The sequence below is a fragment of the Hylobates moloch genome, unplaced genomic scaffold (genome assembly GCF_009828535.3).
Source record: "Hylobates moloch isolate HMO894 unplaced genomic scaffold, HMol_V3 SCAFFOLD_11, whole genome shotgun sequence".
Taxonomy (NCBI): domain Eukaryota; kingdom Metazoa; phylum Chordata; class Mammalia; order Primates; family Hylobatidae; genus Hylobates; species Hylobates moloch.
In genome coordinates this window covers 43,763,509-43,782,270 of record NW_026652286.1, presented here as the reverse complement: position 1 = coordinate 43,782,270, position 18,762 = coordinate 43,763,509, and the positions used below count along the sequence as shown (strand labels likewise).

Here is an 18,762-nt window from a genome sequence, read left to right as displayed (position 1 = left end):
AATCCCAGCGACTCGGGAGGCTGAGGCAGGAGAATCGCTTGAACCCGGGAGGCAGAGGTTGCAGTGAGCCGAGATTGAGATCATGCCACCGCACTCCAGCCTGGGCGACAGAGTGAGACTACACCTCAAAAAAATAAATAAATAAAATAATATCATGTTCCATAAAACTGGTTTACATTTTTCCAGCATATCTCCAAGACAGTAGGTTAAGGTTTTTAAAATTATTGTTCAATCTTTTCTGTATTTTCCAGATTTTCAATAACAAATATGCATACAATGAATATGCATTCAAAATTTTTGAAACGGTAAAAAATAAACTACTGAATAATTCCCCAAATCAGAAAGGTTTCAACTTTCTTCTATTATTTTTCTTATTTTATTTTTTCTTTAGAGACCTCCTTTCACTATGTTGCCTAGGCTAGAATGCAGTGGCAATTCACAAGTGTGATCATAGCACACTGCAGCCTTGAACTCCTAAGTGATACTCCTGACTCAGCCTCCATAATGGCTGGGACTACAGGTGCTCACCATGATGCCTGGCACATTTCGACTTTCACTAAGAATAACCAGGCCAGGTGCAATGGCTCATACCTGTAATCTCAGCACTTTGGGAGCTGAGGTGATATAAAGACCCTGTTCTCTACCAAAAAAAAAAAAAAAAAAAAAAAAAGCAAAAACAAAACAACACAACAAACCAACAACAAAAATAAGAATAACCAATTATCTCCTGTATACTACCATAGGTTTGAAACCTGGCCTCATACAATGTGTTACTCAACCAAATGTGTTTCCTTTATGGTTTCTCAGCTATTGCTGAAGTAATCCAAAGTAAATGAAAGGCAATTTACATGCCTACTAATTATCTCAAGCCATATCCAGGACTTTAAACCTTTCCCTCTGGTACTTCACATCAAGCTACGGCTTACCTGAGAACTTTTAAATATTTCCAATCATACGAATCAGGAGAATAATGTGTGGTATAGTCAGTGTAACTTTAAGAGAGCCAAACCTGCTTTTTATATGTACCAAAATTAGAAGTGTTTGTATTGGTTCCTAAAGTCAGGGTTGGTTTGTTACCAAAGAGCCCGCCACTGGTTGTACCAAATGAAGGTGCACTGGTTGTGCTGCTTCCAAATGTAGTAAGCTTGTTATTGCCAAACAGGGTCTAAAAAGAATAGAATACAGGAAAATTTAAAATAATATTAAGACACACACCAAACTAAACACAGGTTACCTCAGGTATACTGGATTGGGTATGGGGTGAGAGAAAGATGTCCTAACTTTCATAAAAAGGTAGAAAAAAGATGAATAAAGGCTATCAAAAAATAATCTGAGCAAGATTAACTTTATAAACACAGAATGCTTCTGGCCTGAAAAGTTAATGGTAACCCCTAAGGATTACCACTGAAACACAATGAATCCAATGAAACCAGATTTCACTGAGGCAAAGAAAAAAATAAGAAGGCCATCAAATATCTTTTTACCTGTTAAGAGAAATGTAGCAAATATTTGCTTTGCCAGAAGAAATCACTACAAGAAAAACTTTGAACATGCTAGATGGATGTTCCTTGAAAATGCTATGCTAAGTGAAAGACACCAATCACAAAAGACCACATATTATGATTCCATTTACATGAAGTGTTCAAAATAGTCAAATCCATAGAGAGAAAGTAGGCTTAAGATGATCAGAGGAAAATCAGGAGTGACTGCCAATGACTATGGCATTTCTTTTTGGCATAATGAGTATGTTCTAAAATTAAATATGGTGATAGTTGCACACTTTGTTAATATACTAAAAACCACCTAGCTATACACTTTCTTAAAGAGACAAATTGTAATGCATGTGTACTATACATCAATAAATCTGTCACTAGAAAGTACTAGAAGCCGGGCATAGTAGCTCACGCCTGTAATCCCAGCACTTTGAAAGGCCAAGGTGGGAGCATCACTTGAGGCCAGGAGTTACCAGCCTGGCCAACACGGCAAAATCCCACCTCTACTAAAAAATACAAAAATTAAGGCCAGGCATGGTGGCTCACGTCTGTAATCCCAGCACTTTGGGAGCCCAAGGCAGGTGGATCACGAGGTCAGGAGTTCGAGACCAGCCTGGCCACCATGGTGAAACTCTGTTCTCTACTAAAAATACAAAACTTAGCTGGGCGCGGTGGCGGGCGCCTGTAATCCCAGCTACTCGGGAGGCTGAGGCAGAGAACTGCTTGAACCCGGGAGGCAGAGGTTGCAGTGAGCCGAGATCGCATGCCACTGTACTCCAGCCTAGGCAACAGAGCGAGACTCCGTCTCAAAAAAAAAATTAGCCTGGCATGGTGTCACACGCCTGTAATCCCAGCTACTTGGGAGGCTGACGCACGAGAATCACTTGAGGCCTGGGAGGGAGAGGTTGCAGTGAGCCGAGATCATGCCACTGCAGTACAGCCTGGACGACAGAACAAGACTCGGTTTCAAAAACAACAACAACAGCAACAACAACAACAACAACAACAACAACAAAAGTACTAGAATGTCTTGAAGCATTATATAATTTTCTCAATTTCTTACCTCAATTATCTGTCCAAAGTTTAAAAAAAGAAAAGAGAAATTTCAATCTCCATGAAAACAGGACCATATGTTTTAGGGACTTTGTGTTCCTTTTTTATTTTTTAAGACGGAGTTTTGCTCTTGTTGCCCAGGCTAGAGTGCAATAGCGCGATCTCGGGTCACTGCAACCTCCACTTCCTGGGTTCAAGTGATTCTCTTGCCTCAGCATCTCAAATAGCTGGGATTACAGGCACGCACCACCACATCCAGCTAGTGTTTTTTTTTTTATTTTTAGGAGAGACAGGGTTTCACGATGTTGGCCAGGTTAGTCTCGAACTCCTGTCATCAGGTGATCCACCCACCTCGGCCTCCCAGAATGCTGGGATTACAGGCGTGAGCCACTGCGCCTGGCTCTTTTTTTCTTTTTTTAACCTACTCACAATAGCAAGTTCAAAGTTTCTTCCTTGAGTACCTCAACAATTTCAACAATTTGATCAACCCCAAAAACATGTCATTCCCAAATATCATACCAATTTATCGTCTACAAAAGAGGGAAGAACTAGGAGTTAAAAATTATCTGATTCAAATAAAGCAAAAGAATTTCAATTTAGACTCAACAATTTAACCAATGCTATCAGAAGTATGATGCACACCAGCACTGAGGCAAAGAAATTTTAAAAGGGAAAGAATTTACTAATTGAAAACAAGACTGAAGTTAACCTGAAATTTCATTTTACATCAAATAGTTTTTTGTTCTCAAAATCAAATCATATTAGGCTGGTACAATAATACACCCAATAAAAATACTTGCAAGACAGTCAAATCCTTAGAAGAAAATTCCTTTAACAAATTTACACACATCTTCAAATTACAGTCAACTGTAGAAACCTACCGAACCAACAGCACCAAATCCAGTATTGGTCTGCCCAAAGAGACCTGTTCCTGTTCCAAATGCTGTCCCAGTGCTGGTGTTTGTAGCTGTCCCAAAAAGACCCCCAGGCTGTGAGGCTTGGGTTACTCCAAATAAACCCTGCAAAGAAGTTTATATAGATTAAAAGATATCCTGTAATAGTTTCCATAATGAGTCTCAGATTAATAAAAAAAAGTTATCTTTTTTTAAGCTTATATGACAGATATAAGGCTAAATAACTTATATAGATTATTTCCTTCAAAACGACCCTGAAAAGCAGGGAGTATATTTTTCAAAAAGATCAGGGCATTTTAAAACTTGCCCAAGGTGCCACAGCTCCTGAGTGGTAGGACCAGAAGTTCAAACCTATATTTAAGCCCCTGTTCTTCCCAGGATGATGAACTCCAAGGTCTTAGGCATCTATTAAATAATAATACTTTAACTCTCGTGCTCTAAGAGATGTCAGGGTTGCAACAGTGAAAGCAAAATAGTATGTCTGGGTCCTTCATTTCTAACGATTTGGGTGAAAAGAACTAATCAGTATCAAGCTGGGGAGTGGACTTAGAATCAAGTAACCAAAAATAATCAGCGAAAATAAATCAACGTGGACTGAGGTACGAGTGTTAGGTTAAAGAGCCTTAATTCCTTTTTTTGATACGGAGTTTCGTTCTGTTGCCCAGGCTGAAGTGCAGTGGCACAATCTCGGCTCACTGCAGCCTCTGCCTCCCAAGTTCAAGTGATTCTCTTGCCTCAGCCTCCCAAGTAGCTGGGACTACAAGGGCACGCCACCATGCCTAGCTAATTTTTGCATTTTTAGTAGAGATGGGGTTTCACAATGTGCTCAGGCTGGTCTCGAACTGCTGACCTCAGGTGATCCACCCTCCTCAGCCTCCCAAAATGCTGGCGTGAGCCACTGCACCCAGCCAAAAGCCTTAATTCTAAATGAGAAACTATACTCACTTCCAATGAGCAGTCTGCATCATCCTATGTTTAACAATGTATTTTACTTACGCATTAATAAAGGAAAAATACTGTGCTAACAGACTTGCTGAATAGGGATTTAAAGTTTTATTGAGACACAATTCACACACCATAAAATTCACTCATTTACAGTGGACTATTCAGTGATGTTCTGCAACCATCCCTACTATCTAAATTCTTAACACCCCCCAAAAGAAATCCCAGACCTATCAGCAATTACTCCCCATCCCTAGGGAATCATTAATCTTTTTCTATGGATTTTTTTTTTATTCTGAACATTTAATATGAATGGAGTCATAAAAAATGTGGTCTTTTGTGATGGGCTTCTTTCAGTTAGCACGTTTTCAAGGTTCATCTGTGTTGCAGCATGTATCAGTACTTCATTCCAATTTATGGTTGAACAATATTCCATTGTATGCATATACCACAATTGGTTACCCATTCATTGTTAATAGATCTTCAGGTTATTTCTACATTTTAGTCATTATGAATAACGCTGTTATGTTCATTTGTGTACAAGTCTGTGTCTTATTTTTCTTTGGTAAATCCCAAGATGTACAATTGCTGGGTCATATCATAACTCTGTTTAACATTCTGAGGAACCACCAAACTGTTTTCTAAAGGGGCTGCACCATTTTACATTCCTACCAGCAATGTATCAGGGTTCCAACTTCTACAGGTTCAATACTTACTACCATCCTTTTTTTGTTGTTGTTGTTGAGTCTCACACTGTCACCCAGGCTGGAGCGCAGTAGCGCGATCTCGGCTCACCACAACCTCTGCCTCCCGGGTTAAAGAGATTCTCCTGCCTCAGCCTCCCCGAGTAACTGGGACTACAGGTGGGCACCACCATGCCCGGCTAAGTTTTTGTATTTTTAGTAGAGACGGGGTTTCACCATGTTGTCCAGGCTAGTCTCGAACTCCTGACCTCGTGATCCACCAGCTTGGCCTCCCAAAGTGCTGGGATTAAGGGTGTGAGCCACTGTGCCCAGCCTATTACTGTCTTTTTTAATTATATCTTTCAAATAGGTATAAAGTGGTATCTCATTTTGGTTTTCATTTGCCTTTCCCTGATGACTTATGATGTTAAGCATATTATCACACCACTTACATATCTTCTCTGGAGAAATGTCAATTCAAATCCTTGGCTCTTTTTAAATGAGTTATTGTCTTACTACTGAATTCTAAGAGTTATTTACATATCCTGGATACAAGTCCTATATCACAGGTATGATTTTCAAGTATTTTCTTCCATTTACAGGTCTTTTCACTTTGATGATATCCCGTTGATATATAAATGTTTTTCTGCCATCTTTTTTTGTTTAGAGATAGGGTCTCATTATGTCGCTCAGGCTAGAGTGCAGTGGCCTATTCATAGCCATGATCACAGTGCACTGAAGCTTCTAACTCATGACCTCAGTGATTCCCCCGACCTCAGCCTCCTGAGTAGCTGGGATGACAAGCATGTGCTAAAAGGCCTGGCTAAAAGGTTTTAATTTTGAAAAAGCCCAATTTATTTTTTCTTTTTCTGCTTTTGCTTTTGGTGTCATATCTAAGTTATTACTAACTAGGTTTCTTCTAACAGTTTTATAATTTTAGCTCTTGCATTTAGAAATTTGATCAATTTTTGGCCAGGCATAGTGGCTCACACCTGTAATCCCAGCACTTTAAGAGGCTGAGGCAGTCGGATCACTTGAGGTCAGGTGTTCAAGACCAGCCTGGCTAACATGGTGAAACCCTGTCTCCACTAAAATACAAAAAAATTAGCTGGGCACGGTGGCACACACCTGTAATCCCAGTTACTCAGGAGACCAAGGCAGGAGAATCGCTTGAACCCAGGAGGCGGAGGTTGCAGTGAGCCAAGATCGTGCCACTGCACTCCAGCCTGGGCAATAGAACAAGACTCTGTCTCAAAAAAAAAAAAAAAAATTTGATCAATTTTAACTTTTGCAGTTAAAAAATGCTGTGAAGAATCCAATCCCATTATTTTGCATGTGAATAATCAGTTGTCCCAGCACTACATGTTGAAAAGACTATTCTTTCCTCACTGAATTGTTTTGGTATCCTTGTTGAAAATCAATTGTCTACAAATGTGAGGGTTTATTTCTCGACTCTCACTTCTACTCAATTGGTCTATGTCTCTCCCTAGGCCAGTAACACAATTACTATCGCTTTATAGTTAAGTTTTAAAATTGAGAAGTAAAGCCAGGTACAGCTGCTCACACCTGTAATCTCAGCACTTTGGGAGTTCAAGGAGAGCAGATTGTTCGAGCCCAGAAGCTCGAGACCAGCCTGGATAACTCAATGAAAACCATCTCTACAAAAACTACAAAAATTAGCTGGACATGGTGGTACATGCCTGTAGTCCCAGCTACTTGGGAGGTGAGGTGGGAGGATCGCTTAGCTCAGGAGGCGGAGGATGCAGTGAGCTGAGATCATGCCACTGCACTCCAGCCTGGGTGACTGCAGCGAGGCCTGTCTCAGAAAAATTAATAAAATAAAATTGAGAAACATGAAGGCCGGGCACAGGTGCAGTGGCTCATGCCTGTAATCCCAGCACTTTGGGAGGCAGACGCAGGTGGATCACCTGAGGTCAGGAATTTGAGACCAGCCTGACCAACATGGTGAAACCCCAGCTCTACTAAAAATACAAAATTATCTGGGTATGGTGGTGCATGCCTGCAATCCCAGCTACATGGGAGACTGAGGCAGGAGAATCTCTTGAACCCTGGGGGCAGAGGCTGCAGTGAGCTGAGCCCGTGCCATTGCACTTCAGCCTGGGCAACAACAGCAAAACTCCGTCCCAGAAAAAAAAAAAAAAAAAAAAGAAGAGAGAGAAGCCCGAGGGTCCCCCAACTTGTTGTTTTTCAAGATTGTTTTGGCTATTCTGGGTTCCTCCTTATTCTTTCTTCAGTGTTTTTATCATGAAAAAGTGTCAAATGTTTTTTCTGTATTTACAAAGGTGATCATGTGGTTTTCTGTTGTTTAAATTATATTACCACACTGCATTACAATGATTAATGATCATATGTTGAACCAACCTTCCTCGGATAAATCCCACTTAGTCATGGATTATGATCCTTTTTTGTTTGTTTGTTTTGAGACGGAGTCCCACTCCGTCGCCTAGGCTGGAGTGTAGTGGCAAAATCTCGGTTCACTGCAACTTCTGCCTCCTGGGTTTAAGCAATTCTCCTGCCTCAGCCTCCTGCATAGCTTGGATTACAGTCAACCGCCACCCTGCCCAGCAAATTTTTGTATTTTTGGTAGAGACAGGGTTTCACCATGTTGGCCAGGCTGGTCTCGAACTCCTGACGTCATAATCCGCCTGCCTCAGCCTCCCCAAGTGCTGGAATTACAGGCAGGAGCCAGCATGCTCGGCTGATCCTTTCCATATGTTACTGAAACCAGTTATCTAGTATTTTGAAGACTTGGGGTTACAAGTATACTTCTTTCTGTTTTGTTTTTTTTTGAGATGAAGTCTCACTTTGTCGCCCAGGTGGGAGTACCATGGAGCAATCTCAGCTCACTGCAACCTCTGCCTCCCCCTGGGTTCAAGCTATTTTTGTGCCTCAGCCTCCCAAGTAGTCAGGATTACAGGCACCAACCACTGTGCCTGGCTAAGTTTTGTATTTTTAGCAGAGAAGGGATTTCACCATGTTGGCCAGGCTAGTCTCGAACTCCTGATCTCAAGTGATCTGCCTACCTCAGCCTCCCAAAGTGCTGGGATTACAGGCGTAAGCTACTGTGCCCAGCCCACACTTGTTTTTTAATCAGTAGAATTATCTCTAATTTTAAGATGAGGTAAATTCCAAGTTCTGATCAATTACTCATACATCACTTCATTCTTTAATTTCATACTTCCCTAAAAAAGGTCCCTAGAAATAAACTAGTAATGACCATGACGACCTTTTCTTTGGACACAGTATGGCTCTAAGTTGTAGGTCTCCCTTTAAAAAAAAAAAAAGAAAAAGAAAAAAATTTCTTTGTATGATTCCCAAGGGAACTAGCTGAAAGTTCCCTTAGTTCCTGTTGTTGGCTATATTCTGAAATATAGTCAGTAATGAATAAGTATTTTCTCCTATACCCTATAGAATGGCTGTAATCAATTTTCCAAGGTACAGCTTTAAGAGGGCCAAGTCCAGCCCACTAAGTAGTTCCTACTTAGTAATGAGAAAAATACTTTCAGAAAGGATAAGTGATCGCCTCAATAGCATCTCAACTAGGAAAGAGTAGAGCCCAGGCTAGAATCTAGGTCTTAATTATTCTAAGACTTTGTTCTCGGCCGGGCATGGTGGCTCTTGCCTATAATCCCAGCACTTTGGGAGGCCGAGGTGGGTGGATCACGAGGTCAGGAGATCGAGACCATCCTGGCTAACACGGTGAAACCCCGTCTCTACTAAAAACACAAAAAATTAGCTGGGCGTGGTGGCGGGCACCTGTAGTCCCAGCTACTCGGGAGGCTGAGGCAGGAGAATGGTGTGAACCTGGGAGGTGGAGCCTGCAGTGAGCCGAGATCGCACCACTGCACTCCAGCCTGGGCAACAGAGCAAGACTCCATCTCAAAAAAAAAAAAAAGACTTTGTTCTCTTCCCTTCATTAAATACCCTCAACTCTTAAGATCTGCAGTAGAGGTAGAATTTGCTCGTTTGACATGATTAAAGCCTCATTACTTAACTCTACAAATAAGACATGGAGGTAAATAAGGGTCTGTTTCCTTACCATGGTGTTGGTGCTTGGCTGTCCTATGGTGCTGGTGTTACCAAAGGAAAAGCCAGTGTTCTGGGTGGTTGTGGCCTGGCCAAATGGTTTGCTGAAGAGGCTGGTAGTCTGCTGATTCTGTTGGCCAAAGAGACCACCTGGATTTGTTCCAAATCCAGTTGTACCTTTTAGGAAAAAGAAAAAAAAAAAAAAGAAAAAATAATAAAAAAAAGTAAACACCCCAAAATACAAAACCTTCCATTATCCAGTTATTGCAATAGTCTTTATGTTATCTACTACCCTTCATTCACTACTTGATAAGCTTTTCATTTTCCATCCTTCAGTTAACTCTAGACTTAAACTTTAACTTCTGTAATAACACCCTGACCCCAAGAAGCCTAACTAGGCTAAATGATCTTCCAAGTCCACAGCTTCCTTCTACTTTACAAGATAATACACTAGAAGTCAGCATGTGTATTTTAACCTTGCTAGTCTAAGTTATTGAGAACAAAGGCTTCTTCTTTACATGAATATACCCAGCCCAGAGTCTGATATGTAATATTCAATAATGAATATGGGCCAATGTTATTACATCTGTAATAACAACATTTTGGGAGGCCAAGGCAGGAGCATCAGCAGTTCCTGAACAGCCTAGGCAACATAATGAGACTCCATCTCTACAAAAAAATTTTAAAAATTAGTCAGGCTTAATGGCATGTGCCTGTGGTCTTAGCTACTTGGGAGACTGAGGTGGGTATATGGCTTGAGCCTGAGAGTTTGAGGCTGCAGGGAGCTGTGATGGAGCCACTGCACGACAGCCTGGGTGACAGAGCTAGACAGTGTCCTCCAACCCCCACCAAAACACAGAAAAAATTATGAAACATTAACTGGGCAGAATGGTGGGAATGTTACTTGGGCCCAAGAGTTCAAGGCTGCAGTGAGAGCTATGATTGCTCCACTGCACTCCAGCCTGGTCAACAAAGTGGGATTCTGTCTCAAAAAGAAAAAAAAAAAGCATACTAAACTAAATCATGGAATATCAAGATTGAAAAGTACATTAGGCTGGACATGGTGGTTCACACTGGTAATCTCAGTACTTTGGGAGGCTGAAGCAGACAGACTGCTTGAGGCCAGGAGTTCGAGATCAGCCTGGCCAACATGACAAAACCCCGCCTCTACTAAAAATACAAAAATTAGCCAATGTCGAGCACAGTGGCTCACGCCTGTAATCCCAGCATGCTGGGAGGCTGAGACGGGTGATCACCTGAGATCAGGAGTTCAAGACCAGCCTGGCCAATATGGCGAAACCCCATCCCTACTAAAAATTAGGGCTGGGCGGCTAGCGATAGTGGCTCATGCCTGTAATCCCAGCACTCTGAGAGGCCGAGTGGGGTGGATCACAAGGTCTGGAAGTTCAAATCAGCCTGGCCAAGATGGTAAAACCCCATCTGTACTAAAAATACAAAAAAATCAGCCAGGCATGGTGGTGGGCGTCTGTAATCCCAGCTACTTCAGAGGCTGAGGCAGAGAATCGCTTGAACCCAGGAGGTGGAGGATGCAGTGAGCCGAGATCACACCACTGCACTGCAGCCTGGGTGACGGTGAAACTCCATCTCAAAAAAAAAAAAAGGAAAAGAAAAGAAAAAAATTAGGGCTTGGCACCATGGCTCATGCCTATAATCCCAGCACTTTGGGAGACCGAGGCTGGTTAATCGCCTGAGGTCAGGGGTTCGAGACCAGCCTGGCCAACATGGTGAAACCCCAACTCTATCAAAAATATAAAAAATTAGCCAGGTATGGTGGCGGACGCCTGTAATCCCAGCTCCTTGGGAGGCTGAGGCAGGAGAATCGCTTGAACCTGAGAGTTGGAGGTTGCACTGCACTCCAGCTTGGGCAACAGTGAGACTCCGTCTCAAAAAAATAACATAAAATAAAATTAGCCGGGTATGGTGGCACATGCCTGTAGGGTGGCTGAGGTAGGAGAATCACCTGAGCCCAGGAAATCAGGGCTGCAGTGAGCTGTGATCACATCACTGCACTCCAGCATGAGCGACAGGAGTTAAGACCCTAAAAACCTGTCTCAAGAAAAGAAAAAGTAGGTTAAATATTACTTAAATACGTATTTTTGTGTGTGTATGTGTACGTGCATCTCTTTAGAAGGCTATGAAAAGCTATAATTTTTGCTTTTCTCTACAGAGGCAAACTGGTGGCTGGGGAAAGTGTATAAGGAAAGTATATAACCTCTGGTTAGTTAGTTTTCTGTATTTTGTGAACTTTGTATATGTGCATTACTTATGCAAAAATAGTATTTTTGTAAAGTAAATTAATCATCATCTTTAACTCCTCTTTCATATCCCACATTAAACCAATCCATCAGCAAATTCCATCAGTTCTATAATCAAACTGGGTCCAGAACCTCATCTTTTTTCTTTTCTGTCCTTTTTATTTAGAGATGGAGTCTTGCTCTGTCACCCAGGCTGGAGTGCAATGGTGTGATCTCAGATCACTGCAACCTCTGCCTCTCAGGTTCAAGCGATTCTCCTGCCTCAGCCTCCCAAGTAGTTGGAATTACAGGCGCTTGCCACCACGCCAGGCTAATTTTCATATTTTTAGTAGAGGCAGGGTTTTACCATGTTGGCCAGGCTAGTCTTGAACTCCTGACCTCAAGCAACCCATCTGCCTTGGCCTCCCAAAGTGCTAGGATTGCAGGCGTGAGCCACCACACTTGGCCTCTTTTCCATCCTTGTCCAAGACACTAACACCTCTCATGTTGATAATAGCTTTCTAAGTAATTTGTTTCTACTCTCACAATCTATGCTCAATATAGGAGACTTCAGAATCATCCCTCACTCATAATCACATGACTTCTCTTTCAAAACAACTTCCAGGATTTCCTAAATCAAATAAAAATTCAAGTCTTGATATTAGCCTACAAAGTTGTATAAAATATGGCCCCTATATCCCCCAGTATTTTCCCTTGCCCTCTCTTCAAATGGCAAAAACTCAAGAGTTTTTAGATTCAGTTTCCACTAGCTGGAATGTTCTTCCCCCAGAAATCTGTACAACGTGCTCCTTCATCTTCTTCAGATACGTCACTGCTCAAACATCACCTTCTCATGTGAAGCATTCCTTAGTCATCTTCATCTTAAACTGTCTTTCTCCCTTTCCCCACATACATCCAGGCATTCCTCCCTATTCCTATGGTATCCCTGAATTACTATTTTTCTCCATAGCACTTATCCCAAAATGGCAATTATGTTTCAGTTTTAGTTATCTGTCTCTCCTCAGTATAATCTAATATGATATCAGTGCTTACTAGTTCCAAAGGCAGTTTTGTTCTGACCATACGCAAAGCCTGAATTAGTGGTGGAGGAGCTGAAGAGTCCTGTTGCACTGGAAGTGGCTGGAGAAGATCCAAACAAGCCAGTTGTGGTACCTGCTCCCACCTGGTTCTGTGGGCCTTTCCTGTTAGCCTGATAATCCTCTAAACGAAGTTCCTGAAGGGAGGGAAAACATATTTCTAATCTTAACATGCAGCTAAAAATAATTATTTAGGAGGCTAAATACTTGAATTTAGTATTCAAGTTCTACGTTCACATAGGAACCATGACTAAAAAAGAGAAAACTAAGGAATGACATTATATCATTACAGAAAAACATTTCCAATAGACACTAAAATCCATACCATAATTATCGTAAAACTACAAGCCAAAGAGTCAATATCTTCATCTCAGTGTTCTTTTACAAACAATACACTCTTTTGGTAAAATGCCATAAAATAATCCTAACTCTCCCCAGCCCTAAAATATAAAAATAAAATAAAAATAAAAATTATAGTGAATTAACAGACGCAGATTCTGTGGGGCAAAAAATTTAGAAAAAGAATAAAGTTTATCAATTTTGTCTCAAGTCCGGATGTTCCTGGCACAGCCCAATAAAGTAAGCATAGTTTGGTATCTAGAAAGAAGCAATCACTACCATCAGGAATGACTATCAAAATGTACAAAAACCTACTACATAAGCAGTAAGAATGAACAAACTAACTTCATGCAACAACATGGACGAATATCTCAATGTTGAAAGACAGTCATTAAAAAGTACATAATGTGGCTGGGCGCTGCAGCTCATGCCTGTAATCCCAGGACTCTGGGAGGCTGAGGTGGATGGATCACAAGGCCAGGGGGTTCAAGAACAGCCTGGCCAACGTAGCAAAATCCCATCTCTACTAAAAATACAAAAATCAGCCGGGCATAGTGGCGTGCAGCTGCAATCCCAGCTACTCAGGGGGCTGAGGCAGGAGACTGCTTAAATCCAGGAGGCAGAGATTGTAGTGAGCTGAGATCATGCCACTGCATTCCAGCCTAGGCAACAGAGCAAGACTTGTCTCAATAAAATTGCAGCTGCACGCCACTATGCCCGGCTGATTTTTGTATTTTTAGTAAAAAAAAAAAAAAAAAAAAAAAAAAAAAAAAAAAAAAAAATTAGCTGTGTGTGGTGGCCCACACCTGTAATCCAAGCTACTAGGGAGGCTGAGGCACGAGAATTGCTTGAACCTGGGAGGTGGAGGTTGTAGTGAGCCAAGATGTGCCACTGCACACCAGCCTGGGTGACGGAGTGAGACACTGTCTCAAATAAAAAAATTAAAAAAAAACTTTTATTAAGCTGTACTTTGCATAATTTTACTAAAAACACATTCATATGCATGCATACACATTGCCCAGTGTAATAGAAGCAACATCCAATCAGAACAGACGATTAGAGTGGGCTCAGTGGCTCATGCCTGTTATCCCAGCACATTGGGAGGCCGAGAAAGAAAGACCGCTTGAGCTCAGGAGTCTGAGACCGGCCTGAGCAACATAGTGAGACCTCACCTCTACAAAAAAATTTTGAAAAATTAGCTGGGCGTGGGGTATATGTCAGTAGTCCCAGCTACTTCGGAGGCTAAGGACATGGAGCCTGGGAAGCTAAGACTGCAGTGAGCTGTGATTGTATCACTGCATTCCAGCCTGGGCAAAAAAGCCCATCTCAAAAAAAAAAAAAAAAAAGACCATTATGGGTGCTAGACCTTCACGTACCCCTGAATATTATCCCTGCCTAAACAAGTAGATATCTATAAATAATACTTGATTTTAAAAAATAATTTGGTTAATGTTAATTTTTTACATAAACCCAAACTGAACCACTCTATCCTAAAGAAAATCAAAACCATTTTTAAAAGTTGCATTCCAATAAAATCAAAAGGTTAGACTGACATTCTGTATTGTATTTTACTGACCTCTAGTGACTTGCTTTCATATTCCTTCATAGCAGTAATACACTGGTGCTTGGTACTTATGTTAGTGCTAACTCCAGCTTTGACCATAGTATCTGTACCAGTTGGAGGCTGCAAAGTTAAATAAAGGCAAATTTGTAGGTCCAAATTTTATATTCCTACTCTCTCAGACACAATTTCTCAACCACTGAACTCTAAAACTAGTCCCCCCAGGTCTTTTATACTGAGATGGTTTCAAGGGTGCTTGATTAAATATACTGCATTGCTGATCTCTCCCTACATCAGGTTATCTGAATAAATCAAACTTAGTAACAAAGTAATCACGAACCCAGGGATTAATCTCATAACCCAAGCCATCCAATTACATGCTAAAATACATGTAATATTATGCATAAAGAAAGCTTTACCAAATACATACCTTTAAACCTCTATATCTAAGTTCTCCTTTCTATTCTGCCCTGTAATGCTGCATTAGAAAAATACGGAGGGCCAGGCACGGTGGCTCACGCCTGTAATCCTAGCACTTTGGGAGGCCAAGGCGGGTGGAACACGAGGTCAGGAGTTCGAGGCCAGCCTGGCCAATATGGTGAAACCCCGTCTCCAATAAAAAAAATAAAAATTAGCCAGGCGTGGTAGCGCGCACCTGTAGTCCCAGCTACTCAGGAGGCTGAGGCAGGAGAATTGCTCGAATCCGAGAAGTGGAGGTTGCAGTGAGCCAAGATCGTGCCACTGCACTCTGACCTGGGCGACAGAGTGAGACTCCATCTCAAAAAACAGCAACAACAGCCGGGCGTGGTGGCTCACGCCTGTAATCCCAGCACTTTGGGAGGCTGAGGTGGGCGGATCACGAGGTCAGGAGATCGAGACCATCTTGGCTAACATGGTGAAACCCCGTTTCTACTAAAAATACAAAAAATTAGCCGGGCGCGGAGGCGGGTGCCTGTAGTTCCAGCTACTCGGGAGGCTGAGGCAGGAGAATGGCGTGAACCTGGGAGGCAGAGGTTGCAGTGAGCCGAGATTGCGCCACTGCACTCCAGCCTGGGCAACAGAGCGAGACTCCGTCTCAAAAAAAAAAAAAAAAAAAAAAACAGCAGCAACAACAACAAAAACAGAAACCGGCCAGGCACAGTGGCTCACGCCTGCAGTCCCAGCACTTTGGGAGGCCGAGGTGGGTGGATCACTTGAGGTCAGGAGTTCAAGACCAACCTGGCCAACCTGGTGAAACCCCATCTCTACTAAAAATACAAAAATTAGCTTGGGTGGGTGCCTGTAATCCCAGTTACTTGGGAGGCTGAGGCAGGAGAATCGCTTGAACCCAGGAGGCACAGGTTGCAGTGAGCCAAGATTGCACCGCTGCACTCCCATCTGGCTGACTCTGTCTCCGAAAAAAAAAAAAATATATATATATAGAAACCTGTTTTTCCCCAATAACCTTATAAGGAAAAAGGCACAATAAGTAAAACTAACGATCCCTGCTTGTACTGCCAGTTTTCTCAACTATTGTACTTTCCAAAGGGTATCACACGGTATTCTTCACTATCATTTTATGTTTTAACTTTAAATTCGGGGTTGTAAATTTAGTACTATGAATTAACCAATTTACCTGAGAAATTGTTTGTTTTCTGGAGTATATTTTAACAAGTTTTATTTCTGCCAAAGATTTCCGTTAGGCTAACTGCACCTCCAGCATACCCTAAGAATCCCCCATTTACATCAAGTGGCATTCCATATGTTTCTGTAAACAAAATCCTCCACTCTAGCCCTCCACTCAACCCCTCTCAAAAAAAGAACACACACACAAGAAACTTTACTGCCCCATTTAGCCATTTCATCAACAAAACCTGCATTTTTCATCTGGTACAGAATGTTGATGAGTTACTCTTATTTGCCCCCTATTCTTTATTCCCATAAAGATTAGTTGACCAGGCCGGGCATGGTGGCTCATGCCTGTAATCCCAACACTTTGGGAGACAGAGGTGGGCAGATCACCTGAGATCAGCAGTTCGAGACCAGCCTGGCCACCATGGTGAAACGCCATCTCTACTAAAACTACAAAAAAATTAGCTGGCTGTGGTGGTGGACTCTTGTAATCCCAGCTACTCGGGAGGCAGAGGCAGGAGAATCACTTGAACCCAGGAGGTGGAGGTTGCAGTGAGCTGAGATTGCACCACCACACTCCAGCCTGGGCAACAAGAGTGAAACTCCGTCTTAAAAAAACAAAATAACAACAACAACAACAAAAATCAACAGTTGACCATTCAGAAGCAAATTCTTAATATAGTAAATTCAAATTCTACCTTATACCAGATTATAATAAAGTTTTATGAATACAAATTTTATTGGGACGAACCCAACTCAAATATACATCATAATCTAGATTTACATTTCACAAGTTTTCCTGTCTACTATACAACTATTTATAGATTTTGTTTTTAACACATCGTTCAGGAAGTGTCAAGCTAAGCTAGAAAGAGGAGCAATTTTACAATTCATCCTGCAAAGAAATATACATGTGGGAAAAAACATTCCACAAAGATTGGAAGAAAATACATACGTTAAATTTAATAGTAGTCCCAGTAGGAGCAGCTGTAAAACTACTTGGCCCAAAGAGGGAGCCAGATGTGCTGCCAAAAGGATTAGAGGTGGTATTTGTGGTTCCAAAGAGTCCTCCACTGCTAGTACTGGTTCCAAAATCTAAAAATAAGAAAGAAAAATGAGATGATAACAGTAAGAAATTTAAGAATCTATAAGATGCATTGGAATTGGGCTATTGCACTAGCGTCACAGTACTTCACTTCCTCAATTTTTTTTTTTTTTTTTTTTTTTTGAGACAGGGTCTTGCTCTGTCTCCTAGGATGGGAGTGCAGTGCTGCAATCACAGCTCACTGCAGCCTTGACCTCACAGGCTCAAGCAATACTACTGCCTCAGCCTCCCAAGTAGCTAGGACCACAGGCATGTGCCACCACACCCAGCTAATTTTTTTTTTTTAATTTTTGTAGAGACTGCCTCTTGCCATGTTGCTCAGGCTAGTCTCAAACTCCTGGGCTCAAGCAATCCTCCCACCTCAAAATCCTGAAGTGCTGGGATTACAGGTGTGAGCCACTGCGCCTGATCTCACATTCTGAAATTTTTTACCTTTCAAGTCTCCCAAGGAAATATATTCAAATAGAAATTTCTTTTTTTTTTTTTTTTTGAGATGGAGTCTCGCTGTGTAGCCCAGGCTGGAGTGCAGTGGCGCGATCTCAACTCACTGCAACCTCTGCCACCCAGGCTGACGCCATTCTCCTGCCTCAGCCTCCTGAGTAGCTGGGACTACAGGCGCCCGCCACCACACCTGGCTAATTTTTGTTTGTTTGTTTGTTTGTTTTTTGTTTTTTTTTTTTTTTGAGACGGAGTCTCGCTCTGTCGCCCAGGCTGGAGTGTGCAGTGGCGCAATCTCGGCTCACTGCAAGCTCCGCCTCCCAGGTTCACGCCATTCTCCTGCCTCAGCCTCTCCGAGTAGCTGGGACTACAGGCGCCCGCCACCACGCCCGGCTAAATTTTTTTGTATTTTTAGTAGAGACGGGGTTTCACCGTAGTCTTGATCTCCTGACCTCGTGATCCGCCCGCCTTGGCCTCCCAAAGTGCTGGGATTACAAGTGTGAGCCACCATGCCCGGCCTGTATTTTTTTTTTTTTTTTTAAGTAGAGATGGGGTTTCACTGTGTTAGCCAGGATGGTCTCGATCTTCTGACCTCGTGATCCACCCACCTATGCCTCCCAAAGTGCTGGGATTACAGGCATGAGCCACAGTGCCTGGCCCAAATAGAAATTTCATGCAGAAAGATAACGTACTTCCAGGCTCACAACTTTCAAGTGAAACAAAGTCTGAATTCTTTGGTCAGCTAAGTGTCCATAAAGCTCTAAGGTCACACTTGGAAGATAACTTAAAAGAAATACTTTGTTTCATCATAAATTTTATCTCATTTCTCCTTTTCTCCTTTAACTTGATGCTGAATGAACTTGTCTTTCTGTAAACATCTTGTCACAGACTTCAAGAGTGGTCACAGTACATTTTATTTACATACATTATGACATATACCTACACATAACCAAAAACTTTAGAATATACAAGTGGTCCTATTAGAGAAATCAAATACAGGTTAATGTAAAATTTCACCACCCAAAATTTCAGAAAAATTAGCAGCCGCTGTCAATTACTTTACAGAAACTAATAAAGAAATAGCAAATCCTTGGATTACTTTACTTTTCCAAAAAGCTGAGTTTTAAAAAAATTACACATAAATGAATTTAATTATTGCTAAGGAATATATTGCTGAAAGTATGAGAGACACTACTTCTAAAGAAGTTATGCCAGGCGCAGTGG

General features: G+C 41.8%; 1 protein-coding gene across 7 annotated transcripts in view; it reads right to left on the bottom strand.

Moving 5' to 3' along the window:
• The window catches only part of NUP98 (nucleoporin 98 and 96 precursor), a 132,176-nt gene that overhangs the window by 93,243 nt on the left and 20,171 nt on the right, over nucleotides 1–18,762 (bottom strand). For 5 of the 7 annotated variants that reach the window (XM_032166823.2, XM_058447000.1, XM_058447002.1 and 2 more), the window contains exons 5-10: nucleotides 16,951–17,090; nucleotides 14,400–14,507; nucleotides 12,441–12,621; nucleotides 9,146–9,309; nucleotides 3,428–3,565; nucleotides 1,027–1,165 (exon numbers count right to left, since the gene is read on the bottom strand). In XM_032166823.2, coding sequence (XP_032022714.1) covers nucleotides 1,027–1,165; nucleotides 3,428–3,565; nucleotides 9,146–9,309; nucleotides 12,441–12,621; nucleotides 14,400–14,507; nucleotides 16,951–17,090 — 870 coding nt within the window. The remainder of the gene's footprint in view (nucleotides 1–1,026; nucleotides 1,166–3,427; nucleotides 3,566–9,145; nucleotides 9,310–12,440; nucleotides 12,622–14,399; nucleotides 14,508–16,950; nucleotides 17,091–18,762) is intronic. The other 2 variants (XM_058447003.1, XM_058447004.1) reach the window with 2 other exon arrangements.